This window comes from Panicum hallii, chromosome 2 (genome assembly GCF_002211085.1).
Source record: "Panicum hallii strain FIL2 chromosome 2, PHallii_v3.1, whole genome shotgun sequence".
NCBI lineage: Eukaryota > Viridiplantae > Streptophyta > Magnoliopsida > Poales > Poaceae > Panicum > Panicum hallii.
The window spans coordinates 51,260,688-51,279,193 of record NC_038043.1 but is presented as its reverse complement, the minus strand read 5'-3'; the positions used below and the strand labels follow the sequence as shown (position 1 = coordinate 51,279,193).

The window sequence follows — 18,506 nt, the reverse complement described above, 5'->3', positions numbered from 1 at the left end:
ACTTACGCAACCTTACCTTATATAAGTAAATCCGAGAGACTGAGTCGGCAAATTTTCAATATTAACGAAGTTGCCATAGACACTTTGCTGTCGACGGAAACATCGTCTACCGCTAAAAAAGTATAATACCGTTGAATCCATAAAAATTTACCCGTCTTACTCAGGACCTTCAGAGTACTATAAACGCTCTCGTGCTTGTCTACTGCCACCTGCCACTAGGCTACCTTAAAACTTCAAGCGGAAGCCGAACCACCACAGTGACGCCACGAGCCCAGTTGCCCAAAATTGTTGGGCTAAGAAGTCCCTTAGTGTAGCCCACGAATAGAATTCGGCCCGCTGGGCTCGGTCCATCACAGCACACAAAGTTGGGTCGCAAAACCGATGTGCGCTTTCTTTTTTCCTGGTGCTTACATGGTGATTAACACCATCACCAAGCTAACTAATCGTGTTTTTACCTCCCATATAAGTTCTTCCAATAGCATTGCTCCCTTTTCTTAAAAATAAGCATGTTCTCACTTACAATAGTACCAATATACACTATATTTTTAAGGGATATATGTATCTTAAATGAATATATAACTACCTCATCGAGGTCAATCCCAACATATGCATTTTCCATTTCTTTTTTCCTTTTACATGTGGGACCCGCATGTACGTTCTCAAAAATTTCAGGGGAAAAAGGGTGTAAGCTAGGATTAGATCTCTCAACCTCATACAGGCACTAGTTTTTTTTTGCAGTGGACATAAAACCTATTTAACCACTGTATAAAATTCAAAGAGACTTCCGCTCACCACCGCCAACAAAGACCAAAATTCACTAAAATGCCATCTGAAATGAGAAACGCTAGGGGTGCCATGACTGATGTGTTATTTTTGTTTATAAAAAACTAAAATGAGTATCATCATTGTTATAAAAAGATGAGGTATTTTTCTTTGAAAATAATCAGGCGAGTCCAAACGAAAGATATAAATTATTGTTGCAGGAAGTTTGCATGCGCACTTGCATTGTGCCGTGTGCGTGCTCTCCAGTTTTGGCCAGAAAATTCGTACCAGAAGCTTGGCGCGCGCACGACCTGCCCGTTATGACGGGTTGGCGTTCCCGCGCCGATTCCGGTGTCCAAATCCGGCGTCTTCCTCAAGCGGACAACGCAACCCAACCGCAGGCGGTGGCAACCACCAATGCACGGAAGCAGCGCACGCGCTCGAGAGCCTCCTCAAATTTAGCAAGCTCGCACAAAACCTGCATGCCTAATTATACCTTGTCGCGCCTCGTCCCCCGTTGGAACGCATTTGCTTCCCACCACGCCTGGCCTCCCCCGTCGATCGAGCGAGGGAGCCGCCTTCTTGCCTCCGACGATCCGATCCATCATTTGCCCGGACGCTTGCTGCCATTGTTGATCCCTGGACCGATCGAGCTGAGCGGGTCATGGCAGCGGCGCCGAAGCCGCTCCGGCGGCGGTGGGCGCTCCTGGTGGTGACGCTGCTCGCCGTGGTCGCCGCAGCGGTGGCGCAGGACTACGGCGACGATGACGAGGAGGACGAGAAGAAGAAGCCGCAGTACAAGGCGCAGGAGGCGTGCAACGGCGTGTTCCTGTCGTACACGTTCATGGAGCGCACCAAGGAGTACCCGCACCTGAAGAACGCGACGGCGCAGCCGTACGCGTTCAAGGCGACGGCGACGGTGCTCAACACCATGACCGAGGACCTCAAGGCGTGGCAGCTGTTCGTGGCCTTCCAGCACAAGGAGATCCTCGTGTCCGTCGGCGGCGCCGTGCTCCTCGACGGCTCCGACTTCCCCGCCAACGCCTCCGGCGGCGTCACCTTCGCGGGGTACCCGATGGCCGACCTCCTCAACTCCATCGAGACCGCCGGCGAGATGTCGCTGATCGAGAGCAAGATCGAGATCACCGGCACCCAGTTCGGCGTCAAGGACCCCGGCACGCCCATGCCCAAGACCATCAAGCTCACCAACCCGGCCGGCTTCCGGTGCCCCGCACCCACCCGCAAAGGCAGCGTCATGTACGCGTGCTGCGTCAAGGACCGCAAGTTCAAGGCGAAGAAGGCCAACAGCACGCGGTTCCAGACCCGGCAGAAGGCCGACCTGACCTTCGCCTACGACGTGCTGCAGGCCACCGCCAACAACTACCAGGTGCAGGTGACCATCGACAACTGGAGCCCCATCAGCCGGCTCGACAACTGGAACCTCACCTGGGAGTGGAAGCGCGGCGAGTTCATCTACAGCATGAAGGGCGCCTACACGCTGCTCAAGGAAGGCCCCGCCTGCATCTACAGCCCCGCCGCCGGCTACTACAAGGACCTCGACTTCACCCCCGTCTACAACTGCGAGAAGCGCCCCGTCATCGTGGACCTGCCGCCGGAGCGGGAGAAGGACAACGCCGTCGGGAACGTCCCCTACTGCTGCAAGAACGGCACCCTGCTGCCGCCGACCATGGACCCGTCCAAGTCGCGGGCCATGTTCCAGATGCAGGTGTTCAAGATGCCGCCGGACCTGAACCGCACGGCGCTGTACCCGCCGCAGAGCTGGAAGATCTCCGGCAAGCTCAACCCGCAGTACACGTGCGGGCAGCCCATCCGGGTGAGCCCCCAGGAGTTCCCGGACCCGACGGGGCTCCTGTCCTCCACCCCCGCCGTGGCGTCGTGGCAGGTGGCCTGCAACATCACCCGCCCCAAGAAGCGCGCCTCCAAGTGCTGCGTCTCCTTCTCCGCCTTCTACAACGACTCGGTGGTGCCCTGCAACACCTGCGCCTGCGGCTGCGGCAGCGACACAGCGACGTGCGATCCGGACGCGCGCGCCATGCTGCTGCCGCCCGAGGCGCTGCTCATCCCGTTCGAGAACCGGACGGCCAAGGCCCGGGCCTGGGCGAAGATCAAGCACTGGCGCGTGCCCAACCCTATGCCCTGCGGCGACAGCTGCGGCCTCAGCATCAACTGGCACGTCATCAACAACTACAAGTCCGGCTGGTCGGTGCGCATGACCATCTTCAACTGGCAGGACTACACGTTTAAGGACTGGTTCGCCGCCGTCACCATGGGCGACCACTACAGCGGCTACGAGAACGTCTACTCCTTCAACGGCACCAGGATGGACGCCCCCTTCAACAACACCATCTTCATGCAGGGCATCCAGGGGCTCACCTACCTGGAGCCCATCACCGACGGCAAGTCGTCGGCGGACCCCAGGGTGCCCGGGAAGCAGCAGTCCGTCATCTCCTTCAAGAGGAAGGACGCGCCCAACATCAACATTGGGAAGGGGGAAGGCTTCCCCAAGAGGGTCTACTTCGACGGCGAGGAGTGCGCGCTCCCCGATAGGATACCCAAAGTGAACAGCGCGCACCGGCGGGCCGGGGCGCCGAGCCTCGGGCAGGTTGCCATGGCGGCGGCGCTAGTGATGGCCGTGGCACTTCTGGATTCCGTACGCCTATGATGAGCGGGCAATTCATGGGATCTGTAGAGCAATTGATGACTTGCAGTGCTGCATTTGCTGAACATTCCAATTGGAGGGCCGGGTCTGTTTTCACTTCAGTTCAGAGATCACAGTGATCCCCAAATGAAGGAGCTGCACTTTACACAGGAGTACACAAGCATACTAGTACATGTTAAACACAGGTGAAGCCAAAGGGTGGGAGGCTGGAGAAGATGAACATGCAGGTTTGGATGCATGCAAGAAATGGGAATGATCAGAGCTGTAAGGGGAGGAGGGCATGTAACATTTCAAGGCTGTGGTATTCGTTGAATGTTTATGCCCACTGGGTTTCCATTTTTTTATTTAAGTTTTCCTTTGGTGTACACAAGCTTAAAAGTTCATAAGTACATTGTGCACAAGTAGTTCACATTATGCAACAAACATAACCAGCAAACCATATTCTAACCTTCTGCTTGCCCTTCCCCCCCTTAATTGTCGAACTCGATCAGGCATGCACTTGGGCGGAGGACATGATCTGGTCACTAGCTAGATGCGTGCGTACCGGCAGCGACGCTAGTTTCATTTTTATCCGCTACAGGGAGCTTTTGATCACTTTTGGCGGCGGCGACGATAAGATTGTCCCCTTCCCCTCGACCCCTCCTTGTTTATGAATTTCACTATATGATCAAGGAGTTCAATCGAGCTCGCGCGCGGCGGCCCCGAGAGGTGGAAGCCGTGGTCCTCGCCGGCCGACACGACGAGCGTCACGCCGTCACGTCGCCACCGCACCCGCGGTAGCGCGCCGCGAGCCGCCCGCACGCGCTCGCGCACGAGGTCTTTCTCCGCCACGGCGACCAGCGCGCGGCGGCACGTCAGCGACTCGAACGCGACGTCCTCGTCCGAAGGGTTGATCCAGGGGTCGTCGTTGCCCTCCCGGCCCCCCGTCGCCAGCGCCCAGTGCCTGTCCGCCGCCTCCGCCGTGAGGAAGGACTCGGCGGCCAGCTCGGATGGCAGCCGGTCGGGGCCCCAGGAGTACGGGTGCACGAGGACGAGGCCCTCGACGTCCACGCCGCCGGTGCCCTCCAGGTCCCGGCCGGCTCGCACGGCGGTGTGGAACGCGATGTTGCCGCCGGCGCTGTCGTCCGCCAGGAACACGCGCCGGGGGTCGGCGCGGTCGGCAAGCCACGGGTCGGAGGACGACGCCACCCCAGCGGAGAGCGGCCCACGCGTCGTCGTAGGCCGCGGGTATGGGGTGCTCCGGCGCGAGGCGGTACTCCACGGACACGACGAGCGCCCCGGCGCGCGCGGCGAGGGAGGTGGCGTAACGGTGGTAGCGCCGGCAGAAGGCACTCTCCGCTGTGAACGTGCCCCCGTGGAAGTACACGATGAGGGGAAGGCGCCTCCAGCCGGTCGTCGCGGCGGCGCCGGCGGTGGGCAGGAACAGGCGTGCGGCCACGCCGGTGCCGCGGTCGATGACGACGTCCCTCGTCGCGACCCCAGCGGCGTCAGGGTTCTCACACGCCGGCACGAAGGGACTGCGCAGCAGCCGTTCGATGAGGCCGTCCTTGTATATGCAAAGAGCTCCTGGGATCTGCGCGACGATCTCGCCGGCAGCAGGCTTGTACATGATTGAACTGTGGTTCTTTCTTCATTTGATGCCCGGGTAGCGGGGCAGGAGATGCTGCTTGCGGGCTTTTTATAGGAAAAAAAAATCACGCTCGAGAGCAGTCACGCTAAAGCGACAGCGGCATTGCATGGTTTACGCATGGCGGCGCCTGGAGATGCGAAATGGTGCACGAGGGAGTCGATCGAGTCCATGTCCAAATCAAATCCTGTTCACTACTGGGGTGTATTCGTGTACGATAACGTCATGCAGTGCTGACCTCATTTTCAGACATCGTCGTACATGTCAAAAGAAAACGTTGGGTAAAGTTGCTCACATTCGTAATGGTAAAAAACCAGTTCTTGAGTAGGATACTTGGTGTATTCCTGTGCAAGTCAACTTGCCAGGTGTCATGGGTGCCTACCTGTTGCACTTAGCACAGGTTTAGTGTCTAGTTTTAGTTTTGAGATGCAGTTATATTTCAGTGTCCAGCCAACATAGTTGTGACAGCGGATAACAATGCTCGTGCTCATCTGATTTACCTGAAAAACTGTTTTTAGATTGCATCTCGAAAATGTTCGAAGGTTGAAATAAAATGATTGTGCCAGAGCAGTTCTTAGGCTGACGAAGGCTTTGAACAAGTGTAACATGGTCTTTCTTAGGTGTATCTTTATTATCGTACAAGATTATCAGTGATTCCTTTGCATAACAAGGAGATTAGTACGTAGCAAAGAGTAAGGCGGGACATCATTTTTTTTTTATTCAGCAAAGCAGGCGATAGACAAAGGCCTTAAGATACGAAATTAACAGAGGAAATGGTTCTCCAATAGACAGAGATTACACAAAATTTACTGTATTCATATGCATTAGCCACTGCTACTGCAGAGGATTCGCATCCCTAGTTGGCATTCTTTCGATATTGTATACTTCAACAAGAGAGCATTCAAGATGGTGCGCTGTCACAACTCTCACAATATGGGCAGCACTTTCTTTAGACAGAGTTCTGCGGTAAGGTGTTGCTCATTTCAACTTGTATTGAAATAATTGTGTAGGCAAGGCATGATACCTTCTGTCTGTACAGCCAACAAAATTCTGGAGTACAAAGAACGTTACATACATACAGCCGGTTGCACTCATCCTGTACTCAACCCACTAGCCCGGTAACATCAGAGCCGGTGTATACGAGGACATGTTCAGATGATTATCACCTGTGTCCTATGAACCTTCACTCAAAATTGTGTGTGAAAAATGGTCGTGTATTTTCAAATGGTAAGAATAACCCATTGGGGAGGTATGTTCCATGGCGCCTTCAAGGTTTCTTTGCTTGTACCTGTCAAATGAACAGGAATAACGTACTTAGTCGGTTATGCTAGAAAATTATTGGACAACGTATGTTATCACTTTGTTACAACCTTCTCGTTCTGAAATAGTCATGCACTGGAAAAACAAGTTTAGCCAACTTTTAAACTAACTGACTTGACTGCTAACATGACAGCCGCTTACCTTTTTCAGGTATTTCTTGTGAAGTTTCAATGCTCCGGCGCAAGCCTTCTTAGCATCTAAGTTCCCATTTACATCATTCAATATCTGAAAGGAAACAAAAGCAAGAGTTACATTGTGGATGCAAAACACATGCATAGATTGAAGTTGCCATTTGCCAACTCCAGATGGAAAGAATGATGAAATTTTGGAAGGAACGGAATAGTTAGATTGTGCCTCTTACCCTGATAAGATCATCCAGTCCTCTAGCTTCTTGTAACAGCTTTTCCCTCTTTTCTTTAAGAACACTTGCAACCATGAAAACTGAAATTGGTACCGGACCATCTTCACCATCCTCGGATCCATTCTTTGTATTTTCCTTATCCTTATCCTTATCCCACTTGCCAAAATGGCGCAGCCCTCTCAGTTTGGATTTAGAAACTTTATTTTTGTGTACTGCACCTTGTTCTTCACACGCTGCGAAGAATATGTCAGGGTCGTATTCCAGAGCCCACATCATCTGTTGACAGGTTTGAGAGAGAGAACATGAGTTAAAATTAACGTAGACTCATTTGTATGCTTATAATATACAGTTTTCTGTGCACTGCATGCTTATCTTTAAAAAAGAATATTAACTATCGGAAACAAACAGGAGATGTGCTTACAGCCCATAAGATATCACGAGAATGTTATGTTCATGCAACTATGCAAGCATACACAAAACACACAACCATGCAACAAATGAAGGCATGGCATTGCGTTCATTGGTTTGCTGAGTATATATAATATGTAGAAACAAGTATCTGCATGTAAAGAAGAATGGAATGCTTATTCGAAGTACTTTCCACAAAGGGGTATGACTTATAATCATGTCGACGATCAAACATCATTGGGAAGAACCAAAAGACATAATCAATGATCTGATGCGGCATATATTCATAATATTGTATTGCTATGGTAGCTTCATACCTCCCACAGGTATAAGGAGTCTCCAAATGATACTTCACGCCGAAATAGCACCATGAACATACGGAATGCAAAAAGGTAGTCACCTCCACCGAGAGTTTCTGAGTTCAGAACTCAAAACTGTTAAAAACTGTTGGCAAAACTGGATAAAATAAGATGGACTTTTGAAAAATTCATTGCTACCCAATCTTTTTACCTAGATGGTCATGTAGCTTCGGGTCAAGAACCTGAATAATAGACGCAAGGTGTTGAAGTTGGTTGGCTACTCCCACAGATTGATCTGTGCATTTGAAATTTCCTCGCTTTAAATTTCAAACATCAGAGTAATTAGAATGATGTTAAAGATGAAAGAAAAGTTTCACAAGAATATTTACAAGAAGAAAGACATACCAATCTACGCATCAATTTCTCAAAGCACCAAAATGCATCTGCTTCATCATTGAGTAGCACTATCATTGGTGAGCATAAATCACTCATTCCTATTTGAGGTATAAACGTTAGTACACCTGTAACCTTATTTGGAGTCTAAATGAGTTTCCTCTACATGTCAGATGTAGCTAACCTTGACAGTAACCGACATCCTTGTCAATCCATGCGTACACAGCTAGAATATCCCATAATTTGGAAAGGTTCTCTTTGTTCTCATAGAATACCATGGTGCGATCAGTGCGTAACACATCAAGCCCTATATTGATTTTCAAAGGTCAACAAAAATAGCGAGAAAGAAGTTCAAGGAAGTAAAGAAAAAAAAGGTTAAAGCATACCAATTTGATGTAATGTCAACTTCCACTCGATAATTTGCTTATCTGTAATGCGTTCTGCAGTTTCATCTATTTCAATTCCATTATTTCTGCTGGTAGCTGGAGCACCTTCTGAATTGTTCCTGTCGGCAGTAGCCTCAAGTAAAACCAGAGGATCCTTAATAGGTCTGCCATCCTCAGTGATAAGTGGTGCTGTGATAATTTTGCCGCTACCAACATGAGAATCCATCTCTCGACAGTCTTCCTTCCATCTAGCATACTGTAACCTGTGTGATTTGTAAGGGAAAATTTCAGGCTAAGTGAACATCATGTTTTATTGATGGTTCTCTATTCCTAAAAGTAAAAATTGTAAGAAAAAAATATTATGGAGATATCGAGGAAAGGGTCTCCATTTCTGCAATGCTAGGACAATACAAGGGAACTGATGAAGAACAATTACTAAGTAAAAATTGAAGCTTGCCATTCCAAAAGAGGTAAGAAAACCTGAAATACTATTGATGATACCGAAAATTATTTCTTTGCATATACCATAGGGATCACATTAACTTTACTTGGGAAGGAATAATGAAAATGATGGCCAAATATGGAATAATTAGTTGGAAAAGGTAACTGTTTAATTGGTGATTAACAGGCATTACCGTCACTCTTTAACTTTAATGTGGCAAATACTTACAAATTTCTTAAGGAGAATAAAAGAAAAAAGGCCTATCAAACAAGAAATGGCCCATATGTTCTTCTAAGGAATTAAATACCTGCGTATTTGCCTGATCTCTTCCCTCTCATCGAAGGTACTTCTGGGATCGAAACAGCCAAGTAAGAATTCCCAAACCTCCCCCCTGACTGTTGGATGCACACCCTAAAAGAAAATAGATCATATTGATTGGTATAAACATTACTGAAAGATCCTAATTCGACATCTGTAGGACAAGGAGCATATATGAAACTGAGAAACAAAAACTCCAAAAATAAGAAATCTTACTCCTGTTTGTATCCGTCTTAGGACTGAGGCAATATCCAGACAGCCATCGGGGCTAAATGCAGCATGCCATTTCCGAGCACTTAATGTTTTTCCGGCCTGAAATGAAGTAAAAAAAATCAAGAGCCTACCATCGAATTGCTCAAAACAAGAAAGGACTGTGCTTTGTAGATAAAAATCAAGAGTGACATTAAGCATCAACAGCTCTGCTGGCATCCTAAATGGTCACTTTTTCTCCAAGTAAAAAATGCCATGAATATTTCAAGCAGCTATGGTATAGGAATAGGAGCAAGTAAGCTTGCACCAAGTATCTATCTTTGATTTTACCTAATGCTAACTATTTCATAAACTGAGAAACTTGACTTCTGCAGCAGAAAAATTTGGCTACAAAAGAAATATGGCAGAACTGAATGTGTTGAATGAGCTTATTTATTAGCTGCTAACAAAGCTTTGGAAGGAAATGAGATTGTATTAAGACAAAGATGAAGGTTGATGGTGGTAATATCGCAAAACAATAGATAAGCAGCATTGCCGATCCTAAGTCTAATGTTGCATGATTACGCAACAATAACTAAATTAATAGATAGAGAATAAAAGAAAAAGACGGACGAAGGGGGACAAAAACCAGACCTTGATCTTGAACTTGCTCTTGGGCACATCGTCCGTGCAATCCGACCGGACCTCGTAGTAGGAATCCGCGGGCGTGCCACTACCGAGCCCCCATTTCATCATCTTCGAGCTCAATCAATGGCAGCACGCCACAAGACGAAGAGGTCAAATCCAATGAAGATGCTTGGAACAACAGCAATTGGCCTTCCAAGGTTGACCTCAAGAAACGGCCAAAGTAACCACAACCAAGAGGAATGGCACGCGATGGAGTGGAGCCGGAGCCAATCCCCCCTCGAACCAGCCTTCCTTCCTGCCCACCTCCTGGGAGTAGGGACCGCAGGAGGAGCAGGAGGGGAGGTTAAGGGGGGACGGGTTCGGCGGGAGCCAGGGAGGCCGGGTGGGGTTAAATTAGGAGGAGGAGGAGGAGGTCGGGAGTGACAGGGAGGGAGGGGTAGGAGGAGGAGGATGACCGGTTCCAAGCTGCTGCTAGGGGCAGCTCACCGGCTTCCCCGGGCATTCTTTGCCCCCCTTCTTGGATGGTCGGGAATGGACAGCTACACGGGTGAGGTTATACGTAGCTTGAGGTAATGATTCCACCAACCATAACCTAAAGGCACGGTATTAGATAGGCCATTAGCCCACAATGTAGCGTGCATGCATGTACTGCCAATAAAAGAGAAGAGACATAGTGTGCATGCATGCAGAAGAAAACAACGATCATGACATCACCCACATGCATGCAATTCCGAAATTAAAAAAACTAGAGATATTAAAGTGAGCATCCAAATTAAATTTAATTGCACCATTATCTTTCTTATGACAAGATCTTCAAAATAAGACCACACTTGCCTATATTTGCATAATATTATTTTAAAAATATTTTTTAATACTAAATAACTAATTTCGAATTCTGGGAACAAATAATCTAACAAAATGAACAAATAATTATTTTTTAAAATGAAAAAATTAAACATACCAAACAAATAATAATGTACAACAAACAAAATATTAAACACCATGAACAAATAATGAGTGAACATTAAATAATTAATTAATTTTAGCCGCTGGGAACAAATAACAAAAAGTTAAACATAACGCACAAATAATAATATACTACGAACAAAATATTAAACATCATGAACATTTGATTGTATAGGATAACTAATGGAAAATGAATATCGCGAACAAGTGAGTCAACACCACCGAACAATTTGGCCTACAAAAGCGAACAAATAATTTAGCATTACGAACAAATTAGTTACATGCAGATAAATAATTTTATATGAACAACAAATGCATCTGCATCGCAAAAATAATATTTTTTATAAGCATATATACACTGATAAACAAATTAGCATGTAAGAAAATAAAATTATTTCACACACCAACTTATAAGTTTATAATACACATAAATTAGTATACACTGAGCATAACTCGCATTAAATGTGAACAAATAGTTTTATACTATAGTAATAGATAGATATAAGTATTTGAACATTTGATTATATAACAAACAAACATAGTTGTATTAATTATAAAAATAAAAATTATATATTTAAATAAAAATTTGGTACTAGAGTTATATAATTAGAAAAGAAAGAAAGAGAGGGAATAAATAAATAAGTAAATAGATACAAAGGATTTAAAAAAAGGAAAAATAAAAATGGAAGGAGGAAATAGGAAAGAGAAATAAACATATGAAGAAATAAATAGAAAATTAAAATAAAATATAAAATAAAGGAAGAAAATAAATAAAGAAATATATACAATGGATTATTAAGAAAAGGAGTAAAGGAAAATAAAAATTCAAAGGAAAGGAATAGGAAAGAGAAGAAAAGAACATGAGAAACAAAGAGAAATATAAAATAGATAGAAAAAAAAAATAAAATATAAAAAAGAACGAGATCATTTGCATGCATGCAGCATGCATGGACAATCAATAACCTAACGTGACATCAATCTCTATTAATCATATAGCCACAACGCTTTATTGGTCCTATAGGCTTAGTCCATAGAAAAAAAAGAAACATAAAATACAAAAGGATACAAATAAATGATAGAATATTATATTTTTTAAATGAAAAATAATAAACAAAAAAGAAGAATAAGTAGCACATGGTGAAAAAGAATACACTTTTAAGCAGAGAAGGAACATCTATAGGAGAACTGAAAAAAGAAAAAATATGAAGGGAAATAAAAAGTAGAAGAAAAGAAAGAAAGGAAAAAATAGAGACACGGTTGCATTGCAGGGCAATTGCTGCTGCATGCACAGATAAAAAGTAGAATATAGGTGCCATGCTGGTCATGCTGGTCAGAACGGGCCTACCACTACCACTAGCATGCGTGTGCATGTCTGGATAATAACGCGTGAGAACAATAAAGCAAATGGGCTAGCTCAAAAGTTATTTAGGCCAATTAGCTTCTCCGGCCTGCTCATGCATCCTTCAGGTGATTGAATTGGGATTCTGTAGCGTGGGTGATGCGTAGGATAGCGATGAGTCTGATCGTATCATGGAATCTGCAGAGTTCCTACATGCGTGTGGGCCTACGGTAGAAGCCAACGGCCCGTCGGAGGAGTTGGACGAGAAGAGCGCCGCCAGTGCGTATCCGTAGTTGGGCTGGAACGCGCTGGGCCGGTTTGCAGAATTCAGGATGCAGATTCCGGTCTCGCTCGCCAGGAGTCCAACTTTGCCGAGCTTTTTTTTTTTCACCAACGTATCCGAGCAAGTATTTCATTAAAAAAACCAATACGATGAATACAAAACTTAATAGATAGGCTCTTAAGATAATTATAAAGCACCACTAAGTAAGTGGCACGCGATCCAACAAGAACAACAGTGAGGAAACTCACGTGAACCCACGAACCTAGACACGACCAAGCAACTGCCTGCTAAAAGATGCAACCTCGTCAAGGAAGCGAAGGTCACTAAACTCAAAAATGACCAAGCATCCACCCGACCAACACAATCAAGACGGTAAAGCATCCGCCCAAGGGAATCAACTACCAACACGATGATGGTGGCAAAGCATCCGCCACTAAAGAAGGGCGACAAAGCATCCACCAGACGACGACTTGTGCAATCCAGATGGAGGTGGACAAAATAAAGCAAAGATAGGCACAAAAGCAGGAACGCCCCGAAGACAGCAAGCGACCATCGCCAGGACCAGGCGAAAGAGGTGGGTGTTCGGCAACGAATCCATCGGCAAACCACAGAGCTTCCAAAACAACGCCTCAAAGGAGGGGGTGATGTCATTGGCGCTGTCATCGTCCGCTCAAAGTGGTCAAGACTTTTGCCCGGAAAGCACACCAGAGAGAGGGATGTGGGGAAAAAATAACGTCTTCAAGAAGGTAAACGGCACCCAAGGGACGTCGCCTTCATTGGCCCTCAGCAAGCCCTAGGCTTTCACCTTCAACCCACTCCCTCCATAGTGCTGAAGAAACCGCCAGAGCGCCACCGCATGCCACATGAACACTGCCCCAATGCCGACCGGGGCAGCCCTCCGGCCAAATCCCTACCACAGAGGGGGTGAACACGCCTAGACATCCATGCCAAGACCCCCCGACAGGGCCCGGTCGTGCCGAGACCACAGCCCCAATCCACCAAGTGACGGAAGGTGGCAAGGGACCACTGGGGGAGCGCGGCACCGCAACACCCAGCCGAGGGCAGCGCGATGCCGGCCGCTAGGGTGGCAGCAACGCACCCAGGCCGCACCCCCGACCCACCAGGGAGGCGGCAGCGTAACCAGGCCGCGCGATGGCCCCGACGGTGGCCGGTATCTGGCAAGGTGGCCACGGAGGAGGAGCGGCGTAGCGCCTCCCGGCGACACCCGCCGGCGGCGGCCGGGACCCAGCAATGCGGCCACAGAGGAGGAGCGATGTGACACCCGAAGGAGCGACGACCGAGGGCGGCCAGATCCAGCCCGAGGGGGCCCGGATCTGGTGGGGGGGGGAGGCTAGATCCGGCCTCGGCGGCCTGCGGCGATGCGTCAAGCTACGACAAAGTTTGGGGCCATGGGTAGGGAGGCGGGGGGAGAGAGAGGGGAGAGGGAGAGGCGGCGAGCTGGCCGGCTTCGGCACAGGCGCGGGCCGTCGCCGCCGGCCACCGGAGTGGCCTCGAGTGGAGAAGGTGGGCGATGAGGAGGGGCGTCTTCGGTGTTGCCTGGGAGAGCGAGGGGGGTTGGGTTCTATTCCAAAAATATTTGGAAGCCTTTGCCTTTCTTCTAGAACTACTACAGCTAGTTAAGCTGTGCACGATGCAGTGCGGTGACCACCCCTGCAGCTGACTCACGAGCCCAGCTAAGCTGTACGGACAAGTTTTATAATTTTTTTTGTGAAAGATACGAACAAGTTTTCGGCTGTCTGCTCGACATATATTGAAAAAAACAGGACATGCGTGGTGATAGATGTGTGCACTTCATTCTGCAGCTAATAATAATGTCCTTTTCTTTACAACAAAGAAGAATAATCATATCATCAGGCAATGCAACCTGATCGATCATGTCGCTGTACTACAAACCTCTGCGATCGTGATACACCAACAGGCCGGGGCACAACCTTTTCCGAGGCACGCACGATCCTACCCTGCATCCACCAGCGGAAACGAAAAGGCGAAAACTTGGGAAGCTGATCTGATGACATACATGCATGTGGTCCTCATTTGGAATATTCCACACCTTGTTCCTTGATCCTTGAACCTATAGCACTACTATGTGTACCAGCTCAGATTGTGATCAACAACTAAGGGTTCTGTATTATTGGTTCAAATGAATTAAGCTTAATTTATGTCCATGATATTAATGTGTGTCTTGTTCATGGCTTTGATGCTAGCCTTAGCTTATCTATATCCATCTCTAGTCACCACGTCAACTATATAGAATGAAATTTGGCAAAGTGAAAGGATGCACACTACTCAATCATAACAGTTAGTATCAGATTTGCCGTTTACTAGCAGTCGTGGTACGTCGTCGACGTCATACAATATACAATTCGCTTGGAGTTTATTCGGAAAAAAAAGCCTTTTTTTTCTTATGGGATGCTAATATGCACTCTTCGCAGACACCAGGATATGGCGAAGATACATTTTTTGGGGTTGCAAGTGGGTTATAAGTTATTTTTAGGAATAATTCCTCGCATGTCATTGGTTAAACCATAAATCACTTATATGCCATTGTCAGTGACCGTGGGGTTCCTCGGCAAATCCCCTTGCTTGACGTGTTCTTAAAATGAAATATTCAGGTGCCCTAAAAAAAAAGAAATATTCAGGCATGCTCCAAGAATCAAACTGCTAGCAAACTCAAGATAATCCCACTAGTGTGTGGCTCCTATATGTTTTGTGGCTATATGAAATGCGTATCACAGCTTCACAGTCAGGTGAGCTTTTGTTCTTACAAGCTTGCAGGCATGCTGTCCACACCTTGCTATGGGTTGTTCTAGTTATGTGCGCGCGCATACAGATATGTCTGTAGGATACGTATAGTTTCTGGAGGGTGTAAAAAATGGCATGTGTTCTCTCCTAAAAAAAAAGATGCTCCCCCGGCCCTCATCGGATAAGGTGAGCCATCCAGTAAAAGTATGTCTTTTTGTATACAAAATTAGGCTTTCCTCTTCAATAGGCATTTAAGATGGAGGGTTAATCAATCATACTCTAACGAGTTACATAACAGGTGGCAATAATTTTGGAGTTGATATAATTTGTTAGTGTTGATGCCACATTAGACTTTTTTTTTTCTCGTATAAAGAGAGTAGATGATCATTATCCGCCACTCCTAGGGTTGTTGTGCTTTCATCAAAATAGTTACTTGAAATGTCATTGCTAAAGGCTTTCTATTATAGTGTGATGTTGTCACTGACGGAAGGTAGTGGTAGGTGGGTATTTGCCTGCTGATCACCATGAGCACTTATGTCCTCTATATATTTTTATACTCATTTAAAAGCTTAGCACTTGTTTCTACTTAACATCGTCAAGAACTTTTCGCTTGTTATTCACTCATAGTTTAGTGGAAAGTTTCATGGTTCATGCATATTTTTCCTCACTTGTCCAGATGTACTACACCTGGCATTCCAATCATTTCTTTACTTTTTCTAGCCTAAGTTAAATTTGATCCTTCTTTTTAAGCACAGTGGGATCTACAACTGCTTCATTTGTTTGCAACGGTGGTGTTTGTCAGCAATCCTTTTGGCCCATGCTCATTTGGTCATGCTCCGCCGCTGAATGTAGCGAATAAAGTTATTATCAGAGTTCTAAAGTAATAAGAAATCTTATTTGAATAATAGACACAATATTCTTAATTAAGTATACATTAATATGTATATTGTATCACACACTTAAGAACTAATATAGTATGTACGTGCACTCGCTTTAACATTCCAAAGCATTCACATGTGTCACAATAATATACTTGTCTAGTCTAAGAACTCATGCCGCCTATATATACTCTAGCAATCAAGACGAGAAAAATGTTCGTAACCCTGTAATCCTGTAACCCCCAGTGGCTGGGGCAGTGGTGTGTGTTTTGGGTGCGTTGTGGTGTGTGTTGTTTGGCTATTCTGGCATTTTTTTTCTCTTCTTAATGCAATGATGTGCAAATCATCTCCTGCATATCCGAGAAAATGGAAATGTCCGTAAAACCTACATTTTACTAGCAGAAATATAGCACGCCCACAAAGACTTGTCTCCTCTTCTCACATTGGACATGGATGCATCTTGCGTTGGATGAAACTATACAAGTTTGCATGCATGTGATACTTTGCTAGTGAGCTGGTTGGTGGCAGTACCGATTGAAACGCTTTTGTGATTTCCCTTATCTCTTCACGACGTTTATGCATATTCCACGAACTAATCTTCCTAGTTAAAGTATGAAAGGTAAGAACGAAAGCCTTCTAATATCTCCTCTTCCCTTGTTTAATTTCATCATGGGCATGGCATGGTGTTCTTTACGAGAAAAGAGTCGGTGCATAGAATGTACATGGTATTGATCGGATTGCGCTAACTGGTCATCGTGCATTATGAAGCAAATAAAAGAGATGTTGGCGCACTATACATAACGTCGTAATGTCTTTCACGTGTCGATGGTTTAACATGTGAAAGGCATACCCTTTTCTTTTTTATATCAACCGCATGATAGTCATCGGTTCACAGATAGGGTTGCAGCATCTCTGTTCCTAGCTGACATTTATATATCTTCGACTGTAGTTTATTGTTGGTTGTAAGTGTAGTACAATCATAATGGAAGCAATTTTGATGATGCTGAGGCTAGTTTGTACTCCTTAACCAGGACTGCCTGGACCCAAGGTTGGGTGGCCTTTCAGTGATGCCTTGTCAAGGTAGTAACCAAATGTCAATTGTTATGTACCGCTAGTGGTATAATTAAGAGCTGGAATATGGATGGAGTACAAGGTTTGGTTGCTATTTGCTACTGTGTAATCTTGTGTGCTTGCTTATATGACTTGCTGCTCTAGTGCGCTTTGCTGCTTCTCCTTCCGATCCTGCTACCTTCATAATACTGTAGGCAGAGGAGGAAAGATTTAGTGCGATCGATTTGCTCGTTTATGTGATCTCCTGGCTTGTAGGCCGTTAGATCACTATGTTTAGCCAATTGCAGCTCCTCAAAAGATGCTTCTAATCCTGGCACTCAAAACTCTTTTGGAACATGCAACTGTCAGAGTTGCAAGTATCATGAACAGATCGTCCCAAGTTTTCAGCAACTGGACAAGATCGAGAAAAACCGCCATTGCCTTCGATATCACGGAACCACCTCGAATTACGTCCTGCAGAAGCCAAAAAAGGAACACCCTTCTCCCACTAACACTTGCCTGGCCAGGAGAGATGCATATCCTCAGTAAAGTTCAGGCGTCCGTCCCAATTATATATTCTAGATGCAGTCCCAACCAAATTTTCTTGCCTTCCTGATCACATCTAACCTACTCTCTTCATAGCTTTAATTTGTTGGGAACTAGAGACGGACGCGTACACCACCACCATCTGCATCGGCAGACCCTGGTGCACAGTTGGCGAGAGATCATTAACCAGCACAGCATGCACTACTATTTCTGCTGTGGATTTCCACGTGCTTTCAACATGCCAGACGCATGGTTTGCTTGTCCCATCGGTCACTTCCTCCCCTCTTAGCTAGTCATCACCTGTGGCTGTCATCACCCAAGAACAAGCACAGTATGCAAACTAAACATGCATATTAATGTTGACTGTTGACATGTTATGAAACAGTATCTATCAATGCTAGCTTAGCTTCTTGATACGCATCTGCGAGGCTTTACTTTGCACGCAAAGTAGTGAGTGCCCTTGGGGTTGGGCTCCAAATGGTAACAGCTGAGCCACTAATGCTCCTACGCTGAATAAGTTGGGGTCGACTCGGATCGCTTGCTAGCTAATAATCCCCATCAGTGGATGCTCCGATCACCCGTCACTAAGCTCCCTTCAAATCCCGTGCTCCTCGCATGAGTCACCCCTAGTGCCCAGCATTTCCCATCGGCCTTCGCCCTCCTCCCCCATTGGCGCGGCGCACCACTGATTAGCCGGCGACGGCGTACGTGGCGCACTAGCGGGCGGGCTCGATCGGTCGCCGGATTATCCATGTCCTGCCTGCACACCGGAACAAGGCATATGCTCTTACGAGGTTCCCGTGCCGGCGCCAGCGCCTTTTGCGACGCAGTATGTATATATATATATA

At 46.6% G+C, this 18,506-nt stretch overlaps 2 protein-coding genes and 1 pseudogene across 2 annotated transcripts; 1 reads left to right on the top strand and 2 right to left on the bottom strand.

Annotated features, from left to right (window-relative positions):
- Nucleotides 1-1,426: 1,426 nt before the first annotated feature.
- LOC112883545 (COBRA-like protein 10) lies at nucleotides 1,427-3,445 on the top strand. The gene has a single exon (XM_025948852.1). The coding sequence runs from the start codon at nucleotides 1,427-1,429 to the stop codon at nucleotides 3,443-3,445; it is 2,019 nt and encodes a 672-aa protein (XP_025804637.1).
- Nucleotides 3,446-4,033: 588 nt separating this feature from the next.
- On the bottom strand, nucleotides 4,034-5,051 carry LOC112881242 (annotated as a pseudogene).
- A 994-nt stretch (nucleotides 5,052-6,045) lies between these two features.
- LOC112882654 (TBC1 domain family member 15-like) lies at nucleotides 6,046-10,175 on the bottom strand. The gene is made up of 11 exons (XM_025947758.1): nucleotides 9,840-10,175; nucleotides 9,213-9,308; nucleotides 8,986-9,089; nucleotides 8,237-8,499; nucleotides 8,035-8,157; nucleotides 7,863-7,951; nucleotides 7,669-7,774; nucleotides 7,476-7,573; nucleotides 6,751-7,026; nucleotides 6,531-6,614; nucleotides 6,046-6,357 (listed from the first exon to the last, which is right to left on the bottom strand). The coding sequence occupies exons 1-11, from the start codon at nucleotides 9,939-9,941 to the stop codon at nucleotides 6,337-6,339; spliced, it is 1,362 nt and encodes a 453-aa protein (XP_025803543.1). The 5' UTR covers nucleotides 9,942-10,175; the 3' UTR covers nucleotides 6,046-6,336.
- Nucleotides 10,176-18,506: the final 8,331 nt, after the last annotated feature.